Genomic DNA, 24,130 nt, shown 5'->3' with positions numbered 1-24,130 from the left:
TCTTGTAATTGACACATCTAGGACTAGCAGTAGCAGTGTATTTATGAATGCTGTGAATTTCTGAGCATTGCTCACAGAATATGGATGCTTGAGACATTTTCTTCTACTTCATCAGTTATACAAATCCATTGCAGTGAAACAGCTACACCTGCAATTCTTCTCATGAAGAATTTGGGTTGTGCTTCCAGTGGTTGTTTATTTCTGATATCAAAAATTAATTACTGTTATTCTTCCAGGAATGACCTTTATTGATTTTGAACATTTACATGTACTCCATCTCTAAGCTTTGTGGAAAGATATTTTATACTTTAAAGGTGGCTTGCAGAGTATCCATGCCTCATGGGACTCAAGTGTGTCTTAAAAGTCATCTGAGGCTTGCCTAACCTGAGTTATCCCAAGAATGGATAGATTGTTCAGATGTAGATATTTTTATGTAACAAGTTACGACTGTAAATGTCAGTGAGACGTTTCAGTTAATAACATAACCTTTTCATTTCTATATGTTATACATGTGTGTATCTCCTTCCTCAGGAAAGACCAGAACCTCTTGTCACCAGTGAATTGCTGGTACTTACTCCTGAACCAAGTGAGAAGAGAAAGCAAAGACCATGCAACACTGAGTGAGATCTACCTGAACAATGTGATCATGCGATTCATGCAGATAAGTGAAGACTCCACCAGAATGTTCAAGAAGGTAATGCCTCTCCTGCAGCCCTCTATCCAGGCTTATAAGGTGCATGAGGCAGGCAAAAGTGTCCTAATAGATAGCATGTGAGGAGAAGATTCAGCACACACAGCATCAAATCTGTTTTAGCATACATATAAATTCTTCATGACTGATCTTTTGAAGCAGATACTTAGTGCTGAAATGCCTGGGATCCTGCTGTATATGCTGGTGACCTTAAGAGCTGAATCACAAATATCCAAAAAGCAGGGGAAAAAGCCTGTCCTTCTCTAAAAAGCACACTTGTCTGTCCATGCAGAAAGGAAACAGTTTTCACTAATGTCTCCCAAAATAGTTAACATTGTATTAATTAATTATTTTTTAAAATAATTTCATTGTGAACAAAACAGATTGAAGGCGAAGCAAGAATCTGCTTTTTTGTCCCTTGACATAAAGTTGGTAGCATATGCTGTAATTCTCCTAAAAGTGTTTCTTTTTCTTCCTAATATTAAATATGAACATACACTTTTGATAAGTATTTCTATTAGAGCCTTTAAGTCTTGTCTCTGTACATGTTTGTCCTTGTCCACGACTGTTATGTATTTTCATAACACATGCATGGTGTGTAAATCCCTCATGTACTAAGCAAGCACTCTAAACAACCTTAGCTCAAGATCTACATCATGTGTTTGCAGCCATTGTTGTTCAAATGTTTCAAAAGAAAAATAGATTATAAATGCATATATATTAGTCACAGCGGGATGCTGGTAGACAATCAGCATACAAAAGAGTTCAAGAAGAGTAAAGGCTAAAAGACGTAAATTGTGTGATGAAATGATAGCAGCGGTACCCAAGTTAATGTTTTCAAAAAACAGGGACCTGGTTTCACATATACCTAACCATAGATAGCACTGGGGTGGGGAGAAGAATCATTTAGGGACCACATTGATTGTTCTTGGAGGAAATGAAAGTAAAAACTTAAATAGAACTTCCTGGTATGGATTAAAATCTGTAACAGGGACAGAGTTGAAGTTTATAGTTTCTCAATCAGTAATGGGTAGTTCAAATAATATGTATGATATGTAAAACTATAATTTACTGACCACTCAATTTAATGAAATGGAAGATAGTTATAGAAATTGATCCAATAATGAGAAAAGTGATTTGAATGGGCTGCAGTACTGTCTATGTGCAGATATCTCAGAGTTCCAAGCCAGTAGATTTTTTTTTAAAATCTGGAATAGTTTTCCCTTTGTTTATGTCTTCTTCAATAGGTGTGCATTATTAGACAAATCTGTTTGCTTTCAGCATAGTTCAGTTTTTTGGCACTAGAAATTTTGCTTTATCTTCCCTTTTGTCCAGGTAGACTGTAAAATGGTATATTGTTAAAGTTTTCAGGGGACAAGTGTGTGTCCTTTTATATTCACTCATAATTTATCAATGGAGATTGCTGCAGCTTCTCTCTCAAAAGGAGGAAAATGCGTGAATATTTTCAGTGTGTTATCAGGAGGCATATTGTCCCATCTCCCTGATAAACTTGTCTCTGTCCTCCATGTTGTTCCCATTCAGGTGCAACATTTCAAGTTTTCTCTTTCTAGCACAGCTTCTTGAAGAAGAGCTAGCATCTGCTCTTGCTTTTATATTCCTAACTTGGGAATATAAAAGGGGAAAGAAGAGCAGGGAAATTGAGGTGGTCCTGCCATGCATAACCTGAAGCTGACACTAGTAGAGCCCAGATCCTGAGCAGCCCTTTGCTACCTCTCATCAGGGTTTGCCAGCTGACACTCAGCATGGGAGTGTCATGTCAAACAGCTGATAGCTGAGGTGGAGCATGGGCAGAGTGAGCTAAGCAAAGGCTCTGTGCAGGGATCTGAGCCAGTGCCATAACTTAGGGGGTTAGGGGAAGGGTGGCAGGAACACCTCAGCATGGTACAAGTGAGCTTTGTGGGCACGTGGACTCAATGTGGCAGTGCTTGTTCACCAGTGTCAATTCTGAGCACACATTTTTAAGACATTCTGTCAGGCTCAGTACTTGTTGCAGAAGGTTGGTATTTCCACTGAGCCCCAGTGTACTGTGCACAGTTCTTGCTATGGTGCTTGCTGCAGAGTACTGGTGATTTATTTGCCGTTAGTTCCCAGGTGCAGAACTGATGATGAAACTCTTCCAGCCCAAACCCTTCCATGATCCTGTGATAATTTGTGTGAGATGTGAATGAGCAGTCTAACTTAAGGTACTCACAGAACTACATAATGGATGTTTACTGGGCAACAAAAAGATCAGATGAAAAACACATGTACTCTGCTACAGTTCTCTATGCAGGAAAGAGGTCACAGGGGCAGAGAGAAGGTGCACTTACAGTGAGAAAGGTGACAGCCAACAGTGTCCTCCATCAAAATTGTATTCTCCCTGAAGAAAATGGCATTGATTTTGTTGGAGATTTTGTAACATCAAATAGCATATTTAAGCAATTTCTGTCAATTTCTGTGATTCTGCAGATTACTTTCAGAAAAAAAATGTATTTAGAATAAAATAGTGTCGGAGAAAAGTATAATCACTCTCAATAGGTGTCATATCCCTGTAAAAGCGTATGGAATTTGTTCATTGTTCACAGATTTTGGATTAAAGTAGAGACAAACCATGTCCTGCAGATACTTCTATTCTGGAATCTGATCATACTATTGTGTGAAATATGTACTGTCTCTCTAAGTAATAAATATAAATAACAAGTAGAAATATGAAGATTTTAAAAATAGACTAACAAGTGCATGCTTAGTGTCTTACTGCAGTCCACGGTCAAGAGCAGGAAATATCTGTACTCTGTTGGCTGTCACAGTATTGCACACAAGAGCATGTAATGTCTACAGTTCTGTGATTCTATAATTTACAAATACCAGCTAGTCAAGCTTCTCTGTATTCAATGGTTACATCTTTCAGTTAGATATCTTACAGCTTATTAATCTAATGGTGTTACAAATCACTACTTTTACCTTGTTTTAGTGCTCCATCAGTCCTGTAGCTGCAAGGTGCTTTACTCCATTTCCAAGTGTGGAGAGTAAGTACACACACCAAGCCCCTGATCAGAACAGATGTTCATTGTGCTGCTCTGAAACCTCAGTCTTCCTGCTGCAGAAAGGGAAGGTGTCTCAGGGTGGATTGCCCCATTGCCCACAAGCAAGATAAGGGGATAAAACAGCAGAGTCGTAATCACTCTGAACATCTTGACTCTTTCTACTCCCTCTTTTTTTCTCCCCCTTTCTCCTTCCAAGAGGATGGGACTTCCCATTCTGCTTCTCAATGGTAGACAGTACTGACTTTTTCCATCTTGCTGGTGGGCATGTTTGTTCTCAAATGAAACTTTTCCATGAAATGAGCCCAACATTTTCTAGAGGAGTGTGGCTTGAATTTGTATCTTAAGATTGACTCCAGCTTGAACTGTAGAAAGATTCAATAATTTCCTCCTTTCCCAGCCCTGCTTTCCATTGGAGTATTGTTTCATTACCCCTCCTATGTGAGATATAGCACAAGCCATAAGTCTGTAGCAGCACCTTTCTCTCCTCGTTCTGTAAAAGGTGTGTGCAGTAGCCAATGATGATCTGGTCAAATGTAGTGGTGAGGGTGTCCTCGTTCCTTAGGCTTTGTACCTTGTCCTTGTCTCAGTTTCTGTTCTTCATCATTCTGTTTTTCCTTTGTGTGCATTTATGCATCTGTCTGTCTGGGTATTTGGATTGTTTTGGGGAAATGATCCCTATTGGCTCTGCCTTACATGGTCTGATGGGACTGGATGTGTTGTATTCAAGTACCTGATTGTATATGGCTTTGCTGTCTAGTCTGGCCTCCTTAACATGTTGATATTAATTAATTTTGTTCTCGCAGGAGCTATTTGTCATTCTTTTTTCTCAGGGGTCAGGAACTGACATCTGTTTAAATGTACTAAATGCAAGACAAAGATAGGATCTAATACAGAGATTTTGTAGCATTTGTTGGGAGACATTATGTCAAGCCTCATACTTTCAGATAGGCACCTAATCTCTTCTTTTTAGTTGCTGGCATATAAAAGCAGTAAGATTGCTGTTGATGCCTGCCCTTCATGCTGCACATAAAATTACAAAAATAAAGTAGTGGAGTTCAAACCTTGCATACTTGCATGTTTCTTCAGGCAGATGGGGTAGCTGGCCTCATGGGGACAATTAAAGAATAAAGTAATAAGGAGAAATGTCAAGCAGAAGGGAAAAAGTATTATGCAGAATATTTCATGCAGTGATTCTGGTTACCCCAGCAGTAATAATCAACTATATAAACACATATTCACAAAATCCTTAAGCAGATTTCTATATTTATAATTTATAAACATGTATTTTCCTTGGACAGAAATCTACATAAGCCAAGATGAACATGTCTTCCAATGTTTACAGTAAAAGATGCTGGAGAAACCAAGCACAATAAATATTTTAGTTCCTTAATCTGGCTATTAACAAGGAATATGACTACCTACTGAATCCGTTTGGTGTTATACAGATTGTGGCATATAATTTTTTTGCATCATTTTCTTAAACATTTAAATGTTTAAAAGGATAGCAAAGCTGTTTGTTGCTATAGACTGGCAAGTCTGGGAAAAAATTTTACTGAGTTGGCTATGTTAGTGTCACGCGGCTCATGAAACCTCCATAAAAGAAGGGTTTGCACTTTACTTCCCACAGGGACCAGCGGCAGACTTATTTAAAAGCAATAGGCACAGAATATTTTCCTTAAATTATGTTAACTGAGTAGTGTTGTGTAGGCTAAATGCAGACACTAAAGAGTTCCAGGAAGAACTGGACTGACCCTTAAATTTCAGTTAAAATAAACAAGAGTAAAGCTGGATTGCCAAATTATACTTTAACTGAAATGTATGGAAAAAATTTTAACAGACTTCAAGGAAAAGATATTAATGTGGAATAAAATTTTAAGTTTCTCAGATTTTTATCCAGAAAAACAAATCTTGATAACATCAGTAGGAGCACTGATGTGTTGAAAGTTGAGCACATACCAAAAAGGAGGGTTTAGGTACATTTACTTGTCAGTTGGATGTGTATGATCTGTGCTGCTAGCAAGTGAAAAAAATACACTGCTGTCTCTTAATGTCTTGAACCAAATTAGTACCATATATAATATTTTTAGCAGGAATTTGCATGTGCTCTAACATTTTTATTATATTCTTCATTCCTTTGGTTAATAGATACTAGTGCATTTCTCAGGGGCACAGGGAATAACTAAGCACCTTCACTGATGGTTTGTCAGTTTGTTAATAGCCTGATTAGCGCTATCAGCTTAGCTCTGGGAAAATGTGTGCTGCATCTTACTTTCTGTTGTTTGAGTACCCTGTGGACAGGCTCCTAGAGGAGCACACCATTCACACGTGCTGAACCGTACTGCAAGGAATAGGTAGCATAAACAAGAAACAGGAAAGCAATTAACCACTGAAAATAAATTTACTTCTTATCTGGTGCTCTAACATGCCATATATTACACACTAAAAGCCATATTGCTTGCCACTCAAGTCAGCATTTCTTGATCCTAAATGGCAAAGAAAAATGTGTTGGTTCTTGAAAAATAAATCCCTTTTATACAGCTAAGTTTAACCAAATTTCTTTATTTTTTTGGATAATTCCTACAAGATCTTTCATCAGAATTGAAATTGTTTGAAATGTCATCCATCACTGCAGGCATTCTCTGCCAGTTGGAGTCCACAGATGAAGTGGTGGAGGGATGACTCCTCTGTGATTTCTTGGTTGTCACTTCCCAATTTTCACTCTTTTTGCTGATCACCTCCCTCCTTCTCATTTTGCTTTCCATTTTAAAACTTATTGTCCTTCTATAAAAGCATCTTTCTCTGTTGTGATCTCTTCCATTCACTTTCAAATTTACCACTGATCACTGTGTTGCCCTGGAAAAGATCATGTGTGCATGATAGCCAGTAAATCCTGAGGCCTGGACTGTTTGTATTTCAGTGCTGGACAGAGCTTGAAAGGAGCAAAGGGAAAAAATGGCTCCTAGTAAATAGTGCTCATTCACCAAATCCTCAGCTCATCTGGTGTCTACTTGCATCAAGGTGGGACTGCATTAAGAGGAGGGTCCATCCCTCAATGAACTGTGTGTACTTTGCTTACAGTAAAACCTCAAGGGTAAAGAGAAAATTGATTTGGGGGTTTCTGTCTCACCTTCTCAAACAAACTTCTGCACTACCAGGTTAAGGCGTCCTGACTTAGAATTGCTGTTGCTGTATTTAGGGTTTGATTCTCATCAGCCTCAAGATGGCTGTGAGCAACAGTTGAAAGGGATAAATTGCTTGAAGCTGGACTTCTACTAGAGTTTCCTCCCACATGGGTATGCTCTCATCTTAATGTCAAACATCTTATTTGTATGTTTTGCCCTTCTTTCTGCTGAAGTAATTTTAAAAACTACTCACGTTCAGCACTATAGAAGCATCTATCCAAGAATAAACAGGTAACCTCTGCTTGGAGCTTTGAGGAGATGTGTAAGTTGTGTTAGAGCTGTGCTGCTGACTTTTAAAGGCAGGGTACCAATGTAAAGCAATGAAAAGCAACTCAGAATTTTTCCTAAAGATTTTATGTCATTTCTCTAGAGCAGCTTGCAAATCTGCAGTCCTTTTCAATTCTTCATAAGAACTCTACTATTACATATATGAAATTTTGTCCTTCTTATTAGATGAAAATAATATGATATTTGCAGAGAAATGGAAGTAGGAAGCCTTGTGTTCTAGATACTTTGGAACTAAAGCATACCTCATGAAAATACATATTTGAAAAGTATAAGCAATAAGGAAAGTTTCACAGTAATTCTGTGTACCTCAGCTTCAGAGCAACTGTCTTACTGTGCCTCAGCTACTACAGCTAATGCCCTTGGGAGTACAAGAATTTCACTGAAGTGTTTTTTTAAATTATATTCCTAGCTTCTTGTCAGTGTAAAACCATCTTGCATTTAATGATTGGAGTGAATACTGATAAGTGATATGACGAGTGCTTTAAAATAGTGCCCAGAGTTAAAGTAGGATAGTAGGAGCAGGAGAAAAAAACACCCCAAATTTTCTGTTTGAGCTACTGTATGTATCTGTTTCATCCTCCTGGAAGACACAGTGGGTGGGATGTGTGATATAGTTTCTCCTCATACGTGGATGTTGTGCTGCAAATTCTCATTCAGAAGCCCATTATTCCTTCAGGTGTTTTAGTGATGGCCAAGTATGCGCTAGCAGCTTTGGACATGAGTTGTCCCTGAGGATTTTCCTTTGGCTTCCATACAAATACAAAGTACTTCTCATAGCTAAGGCCATTATCTATTATGCTGTTGAAGTTTTTAGAAGCCAGACTAATTATCAATTTATTCTCAGAAAAAAAATCTGATGCTTCCAGCATGGATGTTAGAATGCTGAGCATCACAGCAGAAGTGTAGCCAGGCTGTTTGCCAAGTCCCGTAGCTCTGTTCTGTAGCTGTTTTCCAAAGGCTGTGATACAAATGCCTTCAACTCTTGCACAGTTGCCACCATTTTCATCAGATTGAGCTGCTGTGGAAAACTAACAAAGGAATATATTTCAATGAGACTCCAATTAAATGATCTTGTTTTGACATATTTGCTTTGATAATAACTGCTGCTAAGCATTTCTTTTTTTTCTGGGTCAGAATGAAAGTAAAGTCACAGTCCAGAAAAGCTAAACAAAGCTGGTTCAGCAGCCCACTCTGTGGAATATTATGCAGTTGGCTATCTGTTTCAAAGAGGAGCCACAATTATTTCTTGCATAAATATTTAGATAGTTGTATGTGCTGAGAAGCAAAGACTAGATGCAAAATTGGGCAGGATGTCCCTCTAGAATATCACATTCTGCATGGTTTCATTTTTGTATATATCATAGCACTTATAAAACAGTACACAGTTTGTTCTATTAAAAACATTAATCTTGAACTTTCTCCTTTCTGTTGGCACCTAATTTCCTGATGCTTTATGGGAAAAATACCTTAAAACTACTTCTGGGTTTCTTTTTAGGAGTCTTCTGTCCAGATGTTATCTGTCTGCCTCTGCATCCCTGAATCAGCCTTTTTAGTGCACTGTAATTCAGAATGGTTTTTGGGAGCAACATTGCATTCACCGTCTAGGATGAGCAATGAGTATAAATATCAAGAAACAAATGTATGATGCAGTTTTTACATGCCCATTTCTAATGATTCTTTTTAATTACAGAGTAAAGAGATTTCATTTCAGCTTCATGAAGACTTAATGAAAGTACTTAACGAGCTTTACACAGTAAGTACAGTTACTTACTTAGCTTATCTTATACAAATTCCATATCAGACTACTTCTGTAAGCTTTAAGTGGACTTTCATTGACTAAGTTACCCCCAATGGAGTTACTTATGTTTATGTTTTACACAAGCCTAAACTATATTTTTGAAAAGACTACTCACTTGTTTAAAATACGTATGATAATGCTTTCAGGATTAGTCTTTACTTGCAACCCTTTTTTTCCCCCAGACTCTGGTAAGCCAATTTATTAGAAGTTTTGTTGTTTATTAATGAGACATTTCAACTCAGAGCTTGCCAGAGCAAAATTCTTTCTTTTCTGCTTTGTTTTTGTCCATGCTGCCATCTGCTTAGTTTGACTTGTGGTCTACACTCTCTAAAAATCATAGGTTTGCAGATCCAGTGCTGTGCTGTCTAAATGTTACTTATGTGCCCTTCCCCATCCCTGACTCAGATAAGTAAATAATGAGAAGAAAAACAGAGCATTTTGTAGACTTCCCATACCATTTAGAGAGATCAAGAAAAAAACCACTGTGAACATTCTGGCAAGCTCCTGCTAATCCATAGGCAAATCTGAGAGAACTTAGGTCTGAATTTCTATTTTCTTGTTTGAAACCCATTTACACAACTTGGTACTACAAAACAATGTCTCGTCTACCTGATAACTATTTCCCCAGCTATTTTCTGAGGTAGTATGTTGTGAAAAAGAAAAGAAGCAACAATTACCCTTTTTTTGAAACACAGCTGTAGAATTAAGATGAATTGGTGATGTGCATTTCTTAGAAAAGCCTGTTGATTTCTTCTCATTCAGGAATTGTACATTTAAATGCTCTTTTTTTTGTCTGGAAGAACTGAAACATATATGCTCCAGTACCCTGTATAACAATCTCTAGGCACCTCTGTTCCCCATCCTCAAGAATTGGAGGACCATAAAAAAAAACCCTTACAGTATTGATATCAAGAAATATTTGTGAAGTTTAGGAAACTATCAGTGATCACTTCTCCACAGGCAGAGCCCAAACATTAGTTTTGTGCATCTTGGTGATTTTTCTTTTGACCTAGGGAAAACTGTGCAGCCATCAGTGGATGAAGAACATTTAAACTCAAGAAAAACTTACATGGCAAAAAGGAGATGCAAAGAAAATTAGTCTTGTCTTTCTGCCCTGAGGTCTTTTTGATTGTTACGGACAGATTCCCAAAGCCTTCCCAAACCACCACTTTTTATTTTGTTTGTTTGAGATTTTCTTTGGGTTTTGTTTGTCTGAAACCACCAGGATTTTGTAGGGTGTGACACTGCAAATCCTTCTTGGCTGAGGCCTGCAGTCAGTGAAGTGTTCTGGGATCAGCTTCTGCAAAGCAGCGATAGGCACAGACAGTTCCCTCAGCTGGGGCATCAGCGCCTGCCGGAGCCATGGCACAAGTGGGACTTCAGTGCTGAATAAGCCCTGAAGATACAGCCTTGTTTCAATTAAACAGTTGCATAACTCCAGTGTCTGGCAAGGCTTGGGATTAGTGCCTGTGCTCCCAGGGTAGGGAAACAGTGAAGCATGTGCTGAAATATTTTTCTAAAGTACCACTGAAAATCTGCAGGACTGGACTTCAGTATTTTCATTCTTTTTCTTCACACTAGTGCTATATATGCACACTGATCATGCCATCATATTTAATCAGGTATTAACTTCCATATTATGGCTTCCAGTGCATGCTAATACCTTTTTTAAAGTTAAAGATTTATTTTTTAAATGGGAATATTTTTTATGTTATAAAAATTCTGAATTTTTCCACAACTTGAGTCAGGCTAGTGCTGCAAGATGGTTTCTTGGGATGGAATTTACTTTACCTGATTTTCAGACATCTGCAGTGTAGATACAAATATCTTAGCATTCTATCTGTGTTCCAGCTAAAGTCCCTGGAAATCTAATATGAGCAGATGAGACCCCTTTAATCAGATGCAAGAATCTGCTTCAGATTAAGTGATCTGTACTGTTAACTTCATTGTCCAGCTTTTCATTGATTGCAAAGGGCTTGGTCAGCTGTACATGTCCACATTTAGCTAAATAAAGCCCACAAATAATAAAGTGACAATATGGTGCAGAGTGGCATCTGTTTCACTGCTTGAATGTTTAGAATGGTCATCATCATATCTGTGTATTTTATCTGCTCATGTACATAAAGATAGAACAGTATCTAGACAGATGGGGACCTCATGCATGGGGACCTCATGGGGTTTTTAATTCTTTATGACATTTACTGTGTACAGAATAAGATCATAGTGGCCTTATCAGGACGAGTATCGACAGTTTTAATCTCCAGCAATTGACATTTCTCAGTCACAAAAAGGAAATGTCATCTACTTGTTTGCCCCATGATTTATAGAGGGGAAAAAGTTAAAAAAAAATCAGTCTTTCTATTGTGAGATAAATCATTGTGTCCAAAAAAAAGCAAATTGATATAAAATCTGTGAGTAATATACTAATACTGAAGTCTCTCCCTACTGCTTAGTTCTATTTGTTTGACAGGAGAGGTGCCTTCATGAAGTGTAACTTAGAATGTGGTGTCATATTGGAATTTAAATACCTCTAAAGCCTTTGAGCAAGGGGCAAGTATCAGAGCTTTTAGTGTGTATGAAGCTTTAATAATCCAGTTATTTCTTATCATCATGCCTTATCTTACAGCAAAGGTCTGTAAATTAAGGCCTTTAGCTTGTGCTGTCCTCATTAAAACTACACATCATGTACAGGATTGTTGAAGAAATAAGAACAGAAGCAGCTGAACCACAACTTCAGATGTTCTCAGAACAAAGCAGGCTTATTTTGCTGGAATAATCAGAATTTTGTAAGGGAAACCTTACTTTCTAATTTTCCATCTCTTCTATGTAAAGGGTTTTTTAAATGTTACATTACATAGGTTTTTGACATGTTTTACAACTAACAAAAATGCACTTTAAAATTCTGTATTTTCAATTTTCAGTATTTTATGCATACATTTTAAAATTATGACTGACGACATCATTCTAAAACCAATTTAATAGCTAAGCTTCACTTTGTATCTTTGTGAGTTCAGTGATTTATGACTGGCAAGTACTTAAAGCTGTGCCTGGTGTCTCTGTGGCTGTGCCAGACAGTTGGTATTTTCAGGTCTGCAGCATCCCAGCAGCTGCACTCCTCCCTTACTCCTCTCCTTACCACACTTTAGCCAGTGCAGGCCAGGAATCAGTCCCATATTTCAGATAAGAATATAAGCTATAGAAACTACTATGAAATGTACCTTTTGAGTGAGGGAGGTGGGGAAAGGGCAGCTCAGTTAATTGTGTGGGGTCACAGATAGGAGTTTTCCTGGCAGTTACAGGAAGAAAAGTTGGTCAAACTGAAAGCTGGAAGATATTTGGTTTACTTTTGTGAACTGATTGATTTAGAAATCTTCTTACACATTGACTTAAAGAGACAACAGATTCTTGACTTTGCAATAAATCATCTTTGCAACATAGAAAACTCCCCAGTCAAACTCTTCTATTTCTCTGGGAAGCTAAAATACCTTGCCTTGTTAGATCAGATACTGGTATATAGCCATAGTATCTGAATGATGGGGAATGACAGGGAACAGAAGGTAGGCAGACACTTCTCTTGTGTTGGAGAGAGGCTTTCAGTGGACTTATTTAGGGGTCAGGACATATTCATAAATGTCCTCTAAAGACATCAGGAAGGTCACAGGTTTGCTAAAAATACAAAGCTGTTCCAGTAATAAGGCTGAGGGCAAATGGTGTAGAAAAGTGATGCACATCATAAAAGTATATCTTCATGTCTCCCACTTGGCTTTCCAGATTAATCCTACTGGCATCACACATTTCACAAGCAATGCAAATGTAAAGTATTCAGAAAAAGGAAAAAGTGAGGACAGTCCCAAGCAACTTGGATGTTAAAAAAGACAGAGCTGCTGTGCCACTTCCATTTTCCACTGATTTATCTTACTCTTTAAAAATCCTGGCTATTTAATTTTTCAAGGTAGTTGATGCCAGATTTTATTTTTTTCTTTGCCAAAATAACACAGAATCTGATTCCTCTTCAAAAGTTAAGTTCAGTTTACTGTGGCACATCAGAGATATGAGAAGGTGAAATCAGCAGTCCTGTATTGATAATAATATATAAGTGACAATTCCTAAAACCACAGCAGAGTTCGGCTTGGAATGAGTGGACAGGATGCTGACAACAGCTCATACTGAGCCTGCTTAACTGTTAGAGGCCACTGCTGTGGTAAAATTGGCATAAGATTTTGCTTATTTCTTGTGCAGAGCACTAACTAACCCAATTTAATGAAACCTTTGTGACTTCACCTTCTGAGAGGAACTCACAGCTTAACAGAGACAATTCTAAAACAATTCAAACATGATAAATACACCAGGGATAAGCTAGGAAATTGCTATTTCCTGAGAAACACTGTGAAAAGGCTCTTAATTATGCAGTTTTATTATAAAAATAAAGTACATGTTAACACAGTAATTTCAATCTATTTTAACTCTCTAGCTTTCAATCTTGCCTTGGTTTGAGTTTTCTAGAAAAGAAGGACCTGTGTAGAGAATGAAAGCTAGTCCCCTGCTATGAGAACATTCTTCACTTATGGCCCATAGAAGTATAGCACTAATTACTGTCTTGTTGATGAATTTGCCTAGATAACAACTGTGGAGTTAAATAAAATAATTACCTAGGGATATACTCTAGTGTGCCCTTCCTTGTGATAAATACTATCTTCTGCCTTAAGCCTATTTGCTGAGCTCTTACAAATGATGCTGAAACTTTGGCACACAAATTGAGATGTTTATGCTACCAAGTGAACAGTCTGTCACCTAAAAATGTGAGAGTACATAGTTAGGGTAGCAAAATTTTTTTCATCTGCTTGTAGTCTGACACAGTCATCTGACAAATATATATTTTACATACCTGGATCAGCAGAATAAACCTCCTAAATTAATAGAAGATAAACTCAGTATTTAATTTTAGAAAGGTACTAGTAAGCTTTTAACAATGCTGGTTCACTACAGTGGAGAAATGCAGCAAATATCATTATGGCAGTTCAGCATCTGCAAAATTGCAACCTTGCTCTCTTTTTTCAGTGTGTACTTGATAGCTGATCAGTAAACACTTTGGAGACTAACTAAAATCAGTTCAGTGATGGATACTCACACAGGATGATCTGTCAGTTCAACAGTTTGGTGGACATTTGAGAAGAATTATTACATGTTTCATAGTTTGAATAACAGGTCTGTGAATCCGTTGCATGTTCACAGATCAGAGGCCTACAAATCTCAGAACTTTTCATACAATAAGTCTATTTAGGAAAGCCTGTTACTGTGTTTAACAACATCTAACAGTCTTAAAAACTCCAAGGCAAAAAGATGACATAGTGTTAAGGGAAAGAATCATATATGCAACTTCGCCAGCAAATTGTAAGCCAATTTGTTGGGGAAGTATGCGCTGAAATACTTGGAAGCCAGCTCCCTAGCTTATTCCCATTTATTTTTCCATACGTGTCTCTCTAATGCTTTCTCAAATGAAGTTCAGCTGCTGCAATATCAGCTCTTAAAAAAGCATTGACACATCATGAAAAAGGCTGAGAAATCATTAAGACATTTCCCCAAAGGCTTGCAAAATAATGATGTCACTAGTGCATGAGATAAGCATGCTATAAATATCATAAACTGGACAGGAGTCACGTGCCTAGGCTGATCATTGCTCTTTATAGAGTCTATATTGATTCCTAAGGCAGTGAGGCTTGGGTAGGACTGACTGACTGATGTCCAGCTCTGTGAATACAGAGAAAGAACTTCTTTTTGAATTTTAGTTATTTAGGAAACCATTTGTACCAAGAACTTGTGCAGAGTTTGTTTTGAGAACATGGATTTCAAGTAGACATCTTCATTCCCCGTGAAGGCTATGAGTTCCATGTAGTTCTCCCCCAAAACTTGCCTATCTATCAGTGTGGAGTGAGACACTCTGAATTTGATAGCATGTGCTGTAAGCAAGCAGTGAGAGGAAGAAACACTCCTTGGTGATGTGAACTAGTGGAGTCAGTGTGGAGATACTGGTGAGAACAGAGATACCCTTGTACTCCTTCAAGGAGTGCTTCTTTCAGCAAGGAGGCAAGCTGAAATGTCAGCCACTGCAGAAGGACATTTATGCTAGTTTAAGAACATAATCTGCTAGTTTAAGAACTTCAATGCTTGCTGCTTTTGGCAAGCAGAACAAATCCTTGTTTCACCACTTAGGTGCTTTTAGACACAGTTAGAAAACTTTGAGATATATTTGATACAGAATCACAGAATATGCTGAGTTGGAATGGACATTCAAGGATCATAGAATCCAGCTCCTGGCCCTGCATAACACCATCCCCAGGGGTGATGTCATGTGCCTAAGAGTGTTATCCTGAACTCAGGCAGGGCTTAGTGCTGTGACCACTTCCCTGGGGAGTCTGTTCCAGTGCCCAGCCACCCTCAGGGTGAAGAACCTTTTTCTAATATCCAAATTAAACTTCCCATGACAATTTCAGTCCATTCCCTTGGGACCTGTCACTGGTCACCACAGAGAAGAAATCAATGTCTGCCCCTCATAAGGAAGTTGCAGATGGCAATGAGCTCTCCCCTCAGTCTCCTGTTTTTCGGGCTGAAAAGACCAAATGACCTCAGCCACTCCTCAGACAGCTTCCCCTCAAGGTCCTTCACCATCTTTGTTGCCCTCCTATGGGCAGTCTCCAATAGCTTTATATCCCTCTTCTATTGTGGCTCCCAAAACTGCACACAGTTATTAAGGTGAGGCTGTCCCCTGCCTTGCCTGCTGGCAGTGCTGTTCCTGATGCTTCCCAGGACATGGGTGGCCCTCCTGGCTGCCAGGGCACTGTGGACTCATATCCAACTTCCCCTCGACCAGGACCCCATGGTCCCTTTCCATGGTACCTCCAGCCTCTCATTCCCCAGTCTGTCCATTCATCCAGGATTGCCCCATCACAGATGCACAGTCCCAATACCTTTCCTTTGGTGAACTTCATGAAGTTGGTGATTGCCCAGTTCTCTTAATTTGTCAAGGTCTCTCTGCAGGGCCTCCCTGCTTTGGAGGGAGTCAGCAGCTCCTCCCAGTTTTGTATCAGCTGTGAACTTGTTTAGTACGCCTTCTAGTCATGCATCCAAGTCATTAATGAAGATGTTGAAGAGCACAGGACCTAAGACAGCCCTGCAGAACCCCACTAGTGACAGGTCACCAGTCTGATTCACTGATTCACCCCATTCACTATAACTATGCCCAACCAAGGGGCCAGTTGCTCACCTATCACATGAGGTGTTTATCCAGCTGTGCTGGACATTCGCTCCAGAAGGGTACTCTGAGAGACAGTATTGAAAGATCTACTGAAATCCAAGATTGCATCAGCTGACTTCCCTTGGTGGGAGCTACGTGGGTTACCTTGCCATAAAAGGAAATCAAGTTTAATCAACAGGACTTCCCTCTCATGAAGCTCTGCTGGCTGTCACCAGTGACTGTGTTGTCTTTCAGGTGTTTTTCAATACATCCCAGAATAATCTCCTTCATAGCTTTGCCAGGCACTGAAGTGAGATTGACAGACCTGCAGTTTGCAGGAAGAACCCTTCCTGTCCTTCTTGAAAACTGGGGCAACATTTGCCAGCTTCCAGCCAGCCTGGACTTTGCCAATTCCCAAGACTGCTCAAAAACTGAGAGAGAGGTTTTGTGATGACATCAGCCAGCTCTTGGAGAATTCTTGGGTTAATTCCATCAGGACCCATAGTTCCCTCCACAGCCAGACTGCAAAAGAAAATAACTTTTCTAGGTGGTAAGACACATGAATTAGTCTTGTCCCACCAACTAAAAAGTCTCTAGAGATGACACAGAACAAAAGATAAAAAATAAAAGCAAACACCTTTAGCCTTATGTAAAGAAACACTTAAAAGATTTGAATGGAAAGGCCAGAAGAAAAGGGCACAACCTTGCTTTTAATTTCCTTTCCCTATCATTTTTAATAAGAGCCATATCACTTTCTGTGCTTTTCTGTTTTATTATATAAACCATTTCTGTGAAAAGTCCTTTTCTTCTCTTTGCAGTAATTCATTTGTTTCCATGTGGCTGTATGAGTTAAGCTCCCTGGGTACTGATCATCCACAGCTGTAAGAGTGCCTTTGGAGCAGAGCATGATACAGGAGACTGAACATGCTATTTAGTTAGACTGGGAACCTTGCAGACCTCACCCTTGTGGGCTTGCCTTCTCTTCCTAAGCCAGCTTTGTCTGTCCCTGGGAGTTTTTTCTGCCTCATCCGTGCAGATGTGAACTGGTGGGGCAGCAGCTGTTCCCAGTGGGTGTAGGCAGTGTTTGGACAGGGAGCTCTGCCCTCTGCTTGGGCGTTGGAGCCCAGAGTGCTATAGAGGAGCAGCAGCAATAACACAGAGTCCTGCTCCAGGCAGTTTGGTTTTTTCCACCACAGAGCTATAAGCATATGTTTCTTAAAATAAAAACAGGGCCACTTTTAGTGTTTGTCACCAGCTGTTTTACCTTACTACAGGAAGCTGGTGAAGAGTTGTCTGTTTCATTTTTAGTATCAGGGGCATGAGTCTTAAGTAGTGGCATACACAGTTATGGCGTATAACCTGCATTGTTATGCAAAATAGCATTTCTCTGAAAGCGTCTGTCTTTCTGTTGCACAGGACTTGAAATAAACATCAGTTCAGCCACCCACTGGCATGGCATGCAGTTGGTTTGTGTCAATCTGTGCTAAGATGTGCTGTAGTGAATTGCAATATCTAGCTGTAGTGTTTTGCCACTCCATGGATACTCCTTAGGCTGGCCTAAATACTCAGTTACAAAAAGTACACTCTCCCAAAGGAATATTTCAAGGCAGCTTCTCAAAACTGTTTCCTCCATGGGTCACACAAGCAGCTGGTTTGATTCCTTCTGCCTGTGTGTCCTTCAGTTGAATGGTTTGCGTGGCCTCCACCCAAAGATAATATCTGCTGGTGAGAGCTTTTAGAAGAGAGGAGGCCTCTGGCTGCCTGAGGATGCCTTCCTGCTTTATTCAGTGCTCTAAACTTAAGACAACAACGCAAAGAAACCAACAACAAAAGGCAGAAAGATGCTTCCTTTGGTGGAAGTGGGCAGAGTCAGCCGTATCCAGCAGAGGTGGGTGTTGTGATTGACTGCTGTCCACTAGGCTGAGGTTTTTCTTGCTTGGAGAAGAAAGGGAGGACTGGGGTAACCCAGTCCCTTTTCCTCTTCATGCAAACATGTATTTACATACTGGCAATCCAAGCTCTCTCATCTGCAGACCCAGCAGGTGTGCAGAGGAAAGATGCCTTTGGGTCTAGCATTTTCACAACTTACACATCAGGCAGCTCCTTCTTCAGTTCTCATCTGGTTTTAGATTGGGCCCAGTCTGCAGGCTGTGCAGTGGGCAGACACTTCTTTCCAGGCCATGGACAGCCATCCGGCTATCTGGGGATTTGCTCCCAGGCCAAAGCTTCCCATCCCATTCCCTCTCCTTCATTCCCCTTTTCTAGTGTTTAAGGGATCCTTCTGCTTTCAAACATTGTGTCCACAGCCAAGTTGTTATTTAGCCCAGAAGATGGTTATATATCAGATAGATTCAGTACTGACACAGATTTAGTTTTGTTTTCATTATTTTAGATTTTCACTTGAAGATAATACTGAAATTTATTAAGAATGGCTTTTGCTCTTTCCTATTAGAGAAAATGAAAGAAAAAAAATACCTATTTGGAATACTGTTAAATAAATCAGAAAAGAAAAATGCAACCAAAAGTCCTCAGTCTCCACTGGCAAAGAAACTTACACAAGATCCATGTTTATAAGTCAACATTTTCTCAAAGACCCTATGATTTTTCTGTATATACCTTTATATTTTCATTCTCTCTAATTCTTCTTTAACTCTTGCCTTTTGCAGGTCATGAAAACATACCACATGTATCATGCAGAGAGCATCAGTGCTGAAAGCAAACTGAAGGAGGCAGAGAAGCAAGAAGAAAAACAGATTGGGAGGTCAGGAGACCCTGTTTTTCATATTCGACTAGAAGAAAGGCACCAGAGACGGAGCTCTGTGAAGAAGATTGAAAAAATGAAGGAAAAAGTAAATAGTCCTTTAATTTTGTTTCATTTGAAATAAATTCAGGGCATTTCTGACATTCTTTGGCATAATATTAGACAGAGAAATCCAACTGGGAAATTAAATCAAGCAATGTACACATAATAAACTAGCAGTGGGTTATAGATAACTCGACATAGTTTCAGTTGAGAGAGGGGATACTTCATTACAAATATAATTCTTACTGTAAAATTTGTCACATTTGGAACAAAATATTAAGTTTTCACTTTGGGTTCTATCTGTTGTATGTATAACAGGCTAGAAATTAAGATTCTTTCTTGTTACTAGGAATGTGTGCTTGAATTGTTACCATTTCTGCTACCAAAAATGAAGTAATTAAAATACATTAATATGAAATGTCTTTCCTAGCGCCAAGCAAAATATTCTGAGAACAAGCTGAAGTCTATTAAGGCCCGTAATGAATACCTGCTCACCCTTGAAGCAACCAATGCTTCTGTGTTCAAGTATTATATTCACGACCTTTCGGATCTGATCGATGTAAGTATTGGCATGTTGGGATTTATCTTTATTATTCTCTTCAGGAATAATACTTTTTTTTGGTTTTAAAGGGAATATATTAGTCATATGGGTTGCCTACAGTACATTTGCTGTTTATAATATTGTAGGATACAATCAGAAGTTTTTCCCTTATTTCCACAAAATAAAGTGCCAGTAAGATGCTGAACCCATCCCTTTAAAGTTTGAATGTTGTGTTTGCACCCCATGTGTCAATAGAAAATACAAAATTGCAATTATGTGTGATCTCTGGAATCAAAGTATTTTTTACAAGGTAACTTAACTGGTCATCTAATGATATTTATTTCAAAAGAAACAATTTCTTCCATGTTTTCAAAACTCTTTAGTTTCATTCATTTAGTCATTGAATCATACATACAATGGCTTCTTACTCTGACTTCATGCAGTTTGAAGAACAGGCACAATCAGTCCTGTACTCTGCACTATCAGCATACCTGTTACTTATTTTCAGTAAGTTGTTTTTATGAGAACATCCTAGAAGAATGAGGTTATACACTAATGTTGACTTGTGCCAGCATTTAGTCTTCTGTATTACTGACATTCTTACATGATGCAGAGGGAGCATCCTGCACCCTCATCACATCCTACCCTCTTTGTAAGCTGACTTCATATGTGATAGAGAAAATACAGAGACAGCAAACACAAGCTCCAGAACATTCATTCACTAGCATTGTAGGGTTAAATGGCTCAGTGGGTTCACCTCTGAAAAAGTGGCCCATTTGAAATTCTGGATACTTGAATATGTTTGCCTACTGCAACACTAACATATGTTACTTCTAATAGTAAACAACATTCATACACAACTCTGGTTTCTAATATAGAATAAATTAATACAGAATTTGACAAGAAGTCTCATTTCTACTGACTGGAGAAGCAAAGCTTCACAGAGAAGGGGAAAAATGCCTTCTTAAGATTAATGGACTAAAATAGCTCCATATACGTGTTTTATTATATGTCATCTAAAAACTGATATTTTCTTTATAATTTCTAGTGTTTCTATAATTATAAAATCTTGCTGGATTTTGTTAAAACTTTTCCCTTTCAAATGGTTTTGCTTCATTTCTTTCTTGCTTTCCTGTAAAAGATGTCAATCTTTTTTGTGTTTTCAGAATTTTTTTCTGTCTCTATTTCAACATCTCTTTTATTCCTTTCCTAGTTGCTACTGCATGTTTGCTCCTGATTTCTTCTGGTTTATTCTGTGTCCTGTCCTTGTCTAGTCTGCATCCATCCACTTGCACAACCTGATCCACCCATCTAGGTTGCCCAGGCAATGAAAGCATTTACCAGGACCTATAGGTGGAAGATTAGGGCATAAAACAAAGGACAAGCTGTTTACCTGCTGGGGTATCCCCCAAGTGAGAAATTGAGCCTACCTAGTGGATGATTTTCCCGCTACTGCTTAAAGGATGACAGATTTTTGGTCAGTAATTAGGGCATGTCTCATACATGTGAACTTCTTGTTCACTCATACATGTGAACATATTCTTCTTGGATTATGGAAGGAGGGAAGGGTCCTTTTCTTTTTGTTTCCATCACCCATACCCCTTCAGAAGCTGGGTAGATGCTCATTTTGTCACCTCTCATGCTTTCCCTTTCAAAGTTCACATTTCTCAGAGAATGTCTCCAGTGTGTGCTTCTAAAACTTTATCAGGTTGGAAGATGCATGTGATTCTTATCCACTTCAGTGATGTCCACAGAGGTTTCTGTAGCAGTGAAAACTGAGGGGAGGAACCACCAGGCTGGAGCTTTACAAAGAATTGTGAGGGGAGGAGAAGTGAAGCTTTCTGTCCATACACACACACAGAGCCAACACTTACTGGAGTTAGTGTGTATGTAAGGGTATTTACACAACCATGAAGACTAGAGCTTCCTAACTGCTAGTCTTTAAGAAAAATATACATTCTACAATATTTAGTAGCACAGAAAAGTTGTATCTACTCTGCCTGTCTTTTTGAAAGCCATGGACCAGTGTACAGCATAACATTCTTTTGGCAAAATGGCTTGAGAAATTACTCTTCCCTAAGGAATTTAAATGGAAAGTCTAGCTGCCCTTTCCATCGCTGTTTTGTAAGAGTAGGCTGTAAACATGTGCAACCAGAATTTGCTTCAGAGCTAATTTAATCCAATTGTGAGCTTGTTTAAATGAAGTGTCTTTCAGACATTTGTATTTAATCAGAATATGCTGTGAAAGCACTGGTATTTAGACAGAGTGTTTGCCACTTGACAAAGGAAACTCTTTTTGTAAATGCAAGAATCTTGGCAAGGTTTTGGAGTTATATCATTGGAATGTGAGACATGCTTCCCATTGGCCATATGTTGCAACAGTCCAGACTACCTCATTCTGTAAATCTGTTAATGTCATGGTACAATTTGGAGTTTTCAGAACAGTGGTGGCAATTTCATTCTTTGCCCTCTCTATTTTGTCCCGCTTTACTAGCCTGACTTCTGTGCTTCCTTGAACTCTCTCTCTTTGCCTGTACAGAAAGGGGTTACCTCTGCTCTGTGTCTCAATTCCAGTGATAATGGAAGAATTTAGATCTCCCCAAGCTGTTGGTGTTGCCCATAAATGAAATGAAATGTCTTCCTGTGCTAGTGAAAAATGTGTCTAATGAAAGCAGGCTAAGTACATGCAATAAACTGTTCCATAAATTTTTTTCTAACAAGGTTGGGGAGCAGAGTGGGACTACTCATTTTTACAAAAAAAAAACAAAAACAAAAAATGCCACCTATTTTTCCTTTGGATTCCACTGATTTTCCATATATGAGGCTTATATGGAAAATCCTAAATTACTGTTCCCCATCTGAACTCAGTCTGAACTGTTCAACTCTGTCATTTCATTAACAGAGCTCAGCGCTTCTGACTAAAAATTATGTGTTGCTCATTTTAAGCTCTTGTGATAAAAGTAATATAAAAATATTGCTGGAGTCTTAGCTGGATGATTTAATGCAGTTAGTGAGCTGAGAGATGAGACCAACATTTGCAAAGAAGCAGAGAGGTAAACAGGATTTGATATGCACAGTGTATTTCTGTCCCCTGCATATTGTAGAGGAATTTGAATTTTCTGTTAAATATTTCTTCTGTGGTGTCTAGAGTGGGATCTAGTTCAAGTGCAGGACAGAATTAGTTATTTTCTTTATTTGCACCTATAAAAACCAGTAAAGATTTGCTGAATTAAATAAGCTTTACCTAGTATGTAGAAATTTTTTTAAGATTCTGAGTTTCAGAGGAACAACAAACTATACAGTGCTGCTAATCTGACTGTTAGTGCCAGCATCTGTCCATATGGCACATACTTTTACTCATTTACTTCCATTAAATTTGTGTAAGAGGAAGGTAAGGACCTTTTTTCAGACTTACCATGCATTTTTATGATCTGAAGATAAATACTAGGAAATAGTGATCAAATCAACTTTACTGTAGTTCTGCCGCTGAAATAAATAAAATATCAATGTGTTGGTCTTTCTTAAAATGTAGTTACTGAATCTCTAATTGCAGTATGCATGCTTTGGACCGTTAAGACATTAAGGAACATTTAGCAATTGTGAACTTAATTTATTCTGTAAAGGTTCTTTATTAATCATTCATAAAACCAAGTTTAAAACTAGGGTAAAATGTGTGCAGCTCACAATCTTTATTATGTAAGTCCTCATAAATATGGTATGTACCCTTAGATCCCTTTGATTTGAATGTGGATGCCTGTGTAACAAAATACTTAGAAAGTGACTTATTCAGAGATTAAGGCTTTTTTTATTAATTCCTCTCTCCATTGACGTTAGAATTTTATTCCTATTTCTGAAACAAAATTAAATTAAATAAGAGCAGCTTGGTTTGGTTGAAGCTCTGTGCTAAGCACTTCAGTTTGTTTTGTTCAAGCCTAAATGTACTCTGGGGTACAATAAAGGCAGTAAATGCTCTTGAGACTGCTTCCGATTTAATTTCAAATAAGAATAAAATGCAAATTACAAAATTAATTTTTCACACATACCCCAAATGCATCCCTCATCTGACTTCATTCTGTTATTTCTCATCTTCATGTCTTAGTGCAGCAAGTGACATCTCACCTCTCTATCCCATAGACTGGTAGCAGACCCATAGATGGATGAGCACCCTGGCTGGACCCTCTGTGCTGACTAGTGAGCCTCTAACACTCGTGGTTATTTTGGCTAACAGTGTGGTTGCTCACTTGAACTGTACAAGTCTTTCCACAAATCTACAGATTTTTCCTGAAAATCATGTAAATACATGTCCGTGTGTGTGTGTAGAGACAACTCTCTTTTCTAAACCATCTTTCCAGCAGATTAAACCAGAACATTTCTTTCTGGTTAACTAAGATACTATGACAGAGCTGTTGTTACCCTGTGTGTCCAGGTTTTAGGGAAAGTGGGCTATGGTATGGCAGAAGTAAGAGTTGTGATGTCTGAGTGTTTAGTTTTGCTTTTAAAAAATAACTTCCCTCATACAAATTCTATTTTTACATAAGTAATTTAAGCAAAA

General features: G+C 38.6%; 1 protein-coding gene across 2 annotated transcripts in view; it reads left to right on the top strand.

Annotated features, from left to right (window-relative positions):
- The window catches only part of SRGAP1 (SLIT-ROBO Rho GTPase activating protein 1), a 139,416-nt gene that overhangs the window by 69,732 nt on the left and 45,554 nt on the right, over window positions 1–24,130 (top strand). For both annotated transcript variants that reach the window (XM_054631101.2, XM_054631102.2), the window contains exons 3-6: window positions 532–694; window positions 8,896–8,958; window positions 18,901–19,083; window positions 19,468–19,596. In XM_054631101.2, coding sequence (XP_054487076.2) covers window positions 532–694; window positions 8,896–8,958; window positions 18,901–19,083; window positions 19,468–19,596 — 538 coding nt within the window. The remainder of the gene's footprint in view (window positions 1–531; window positions 695–8,895; window positions 8,959–18,900; window positions 19,084–19,467; window positions 19,597–24,130) is intronic.

This window comes from Agelaius phoeniceus, chromosome 5 (assembly GCF_051311805.1).
Source record: "Agelaius phoeniceus isolate bAgePho1 chromosome 5, bAgePho1.hap1, whole genome shotgun sequence".
Lineage (NCBI taxonomy): Eukaryota > Metazoa > Chordata > Aves > Passeriformes > Icteridae > Agelaius > Agelaius phoeniceus.
This window is presented reverse-complemented; position numbering and strand designations above follow the sequence as displayed.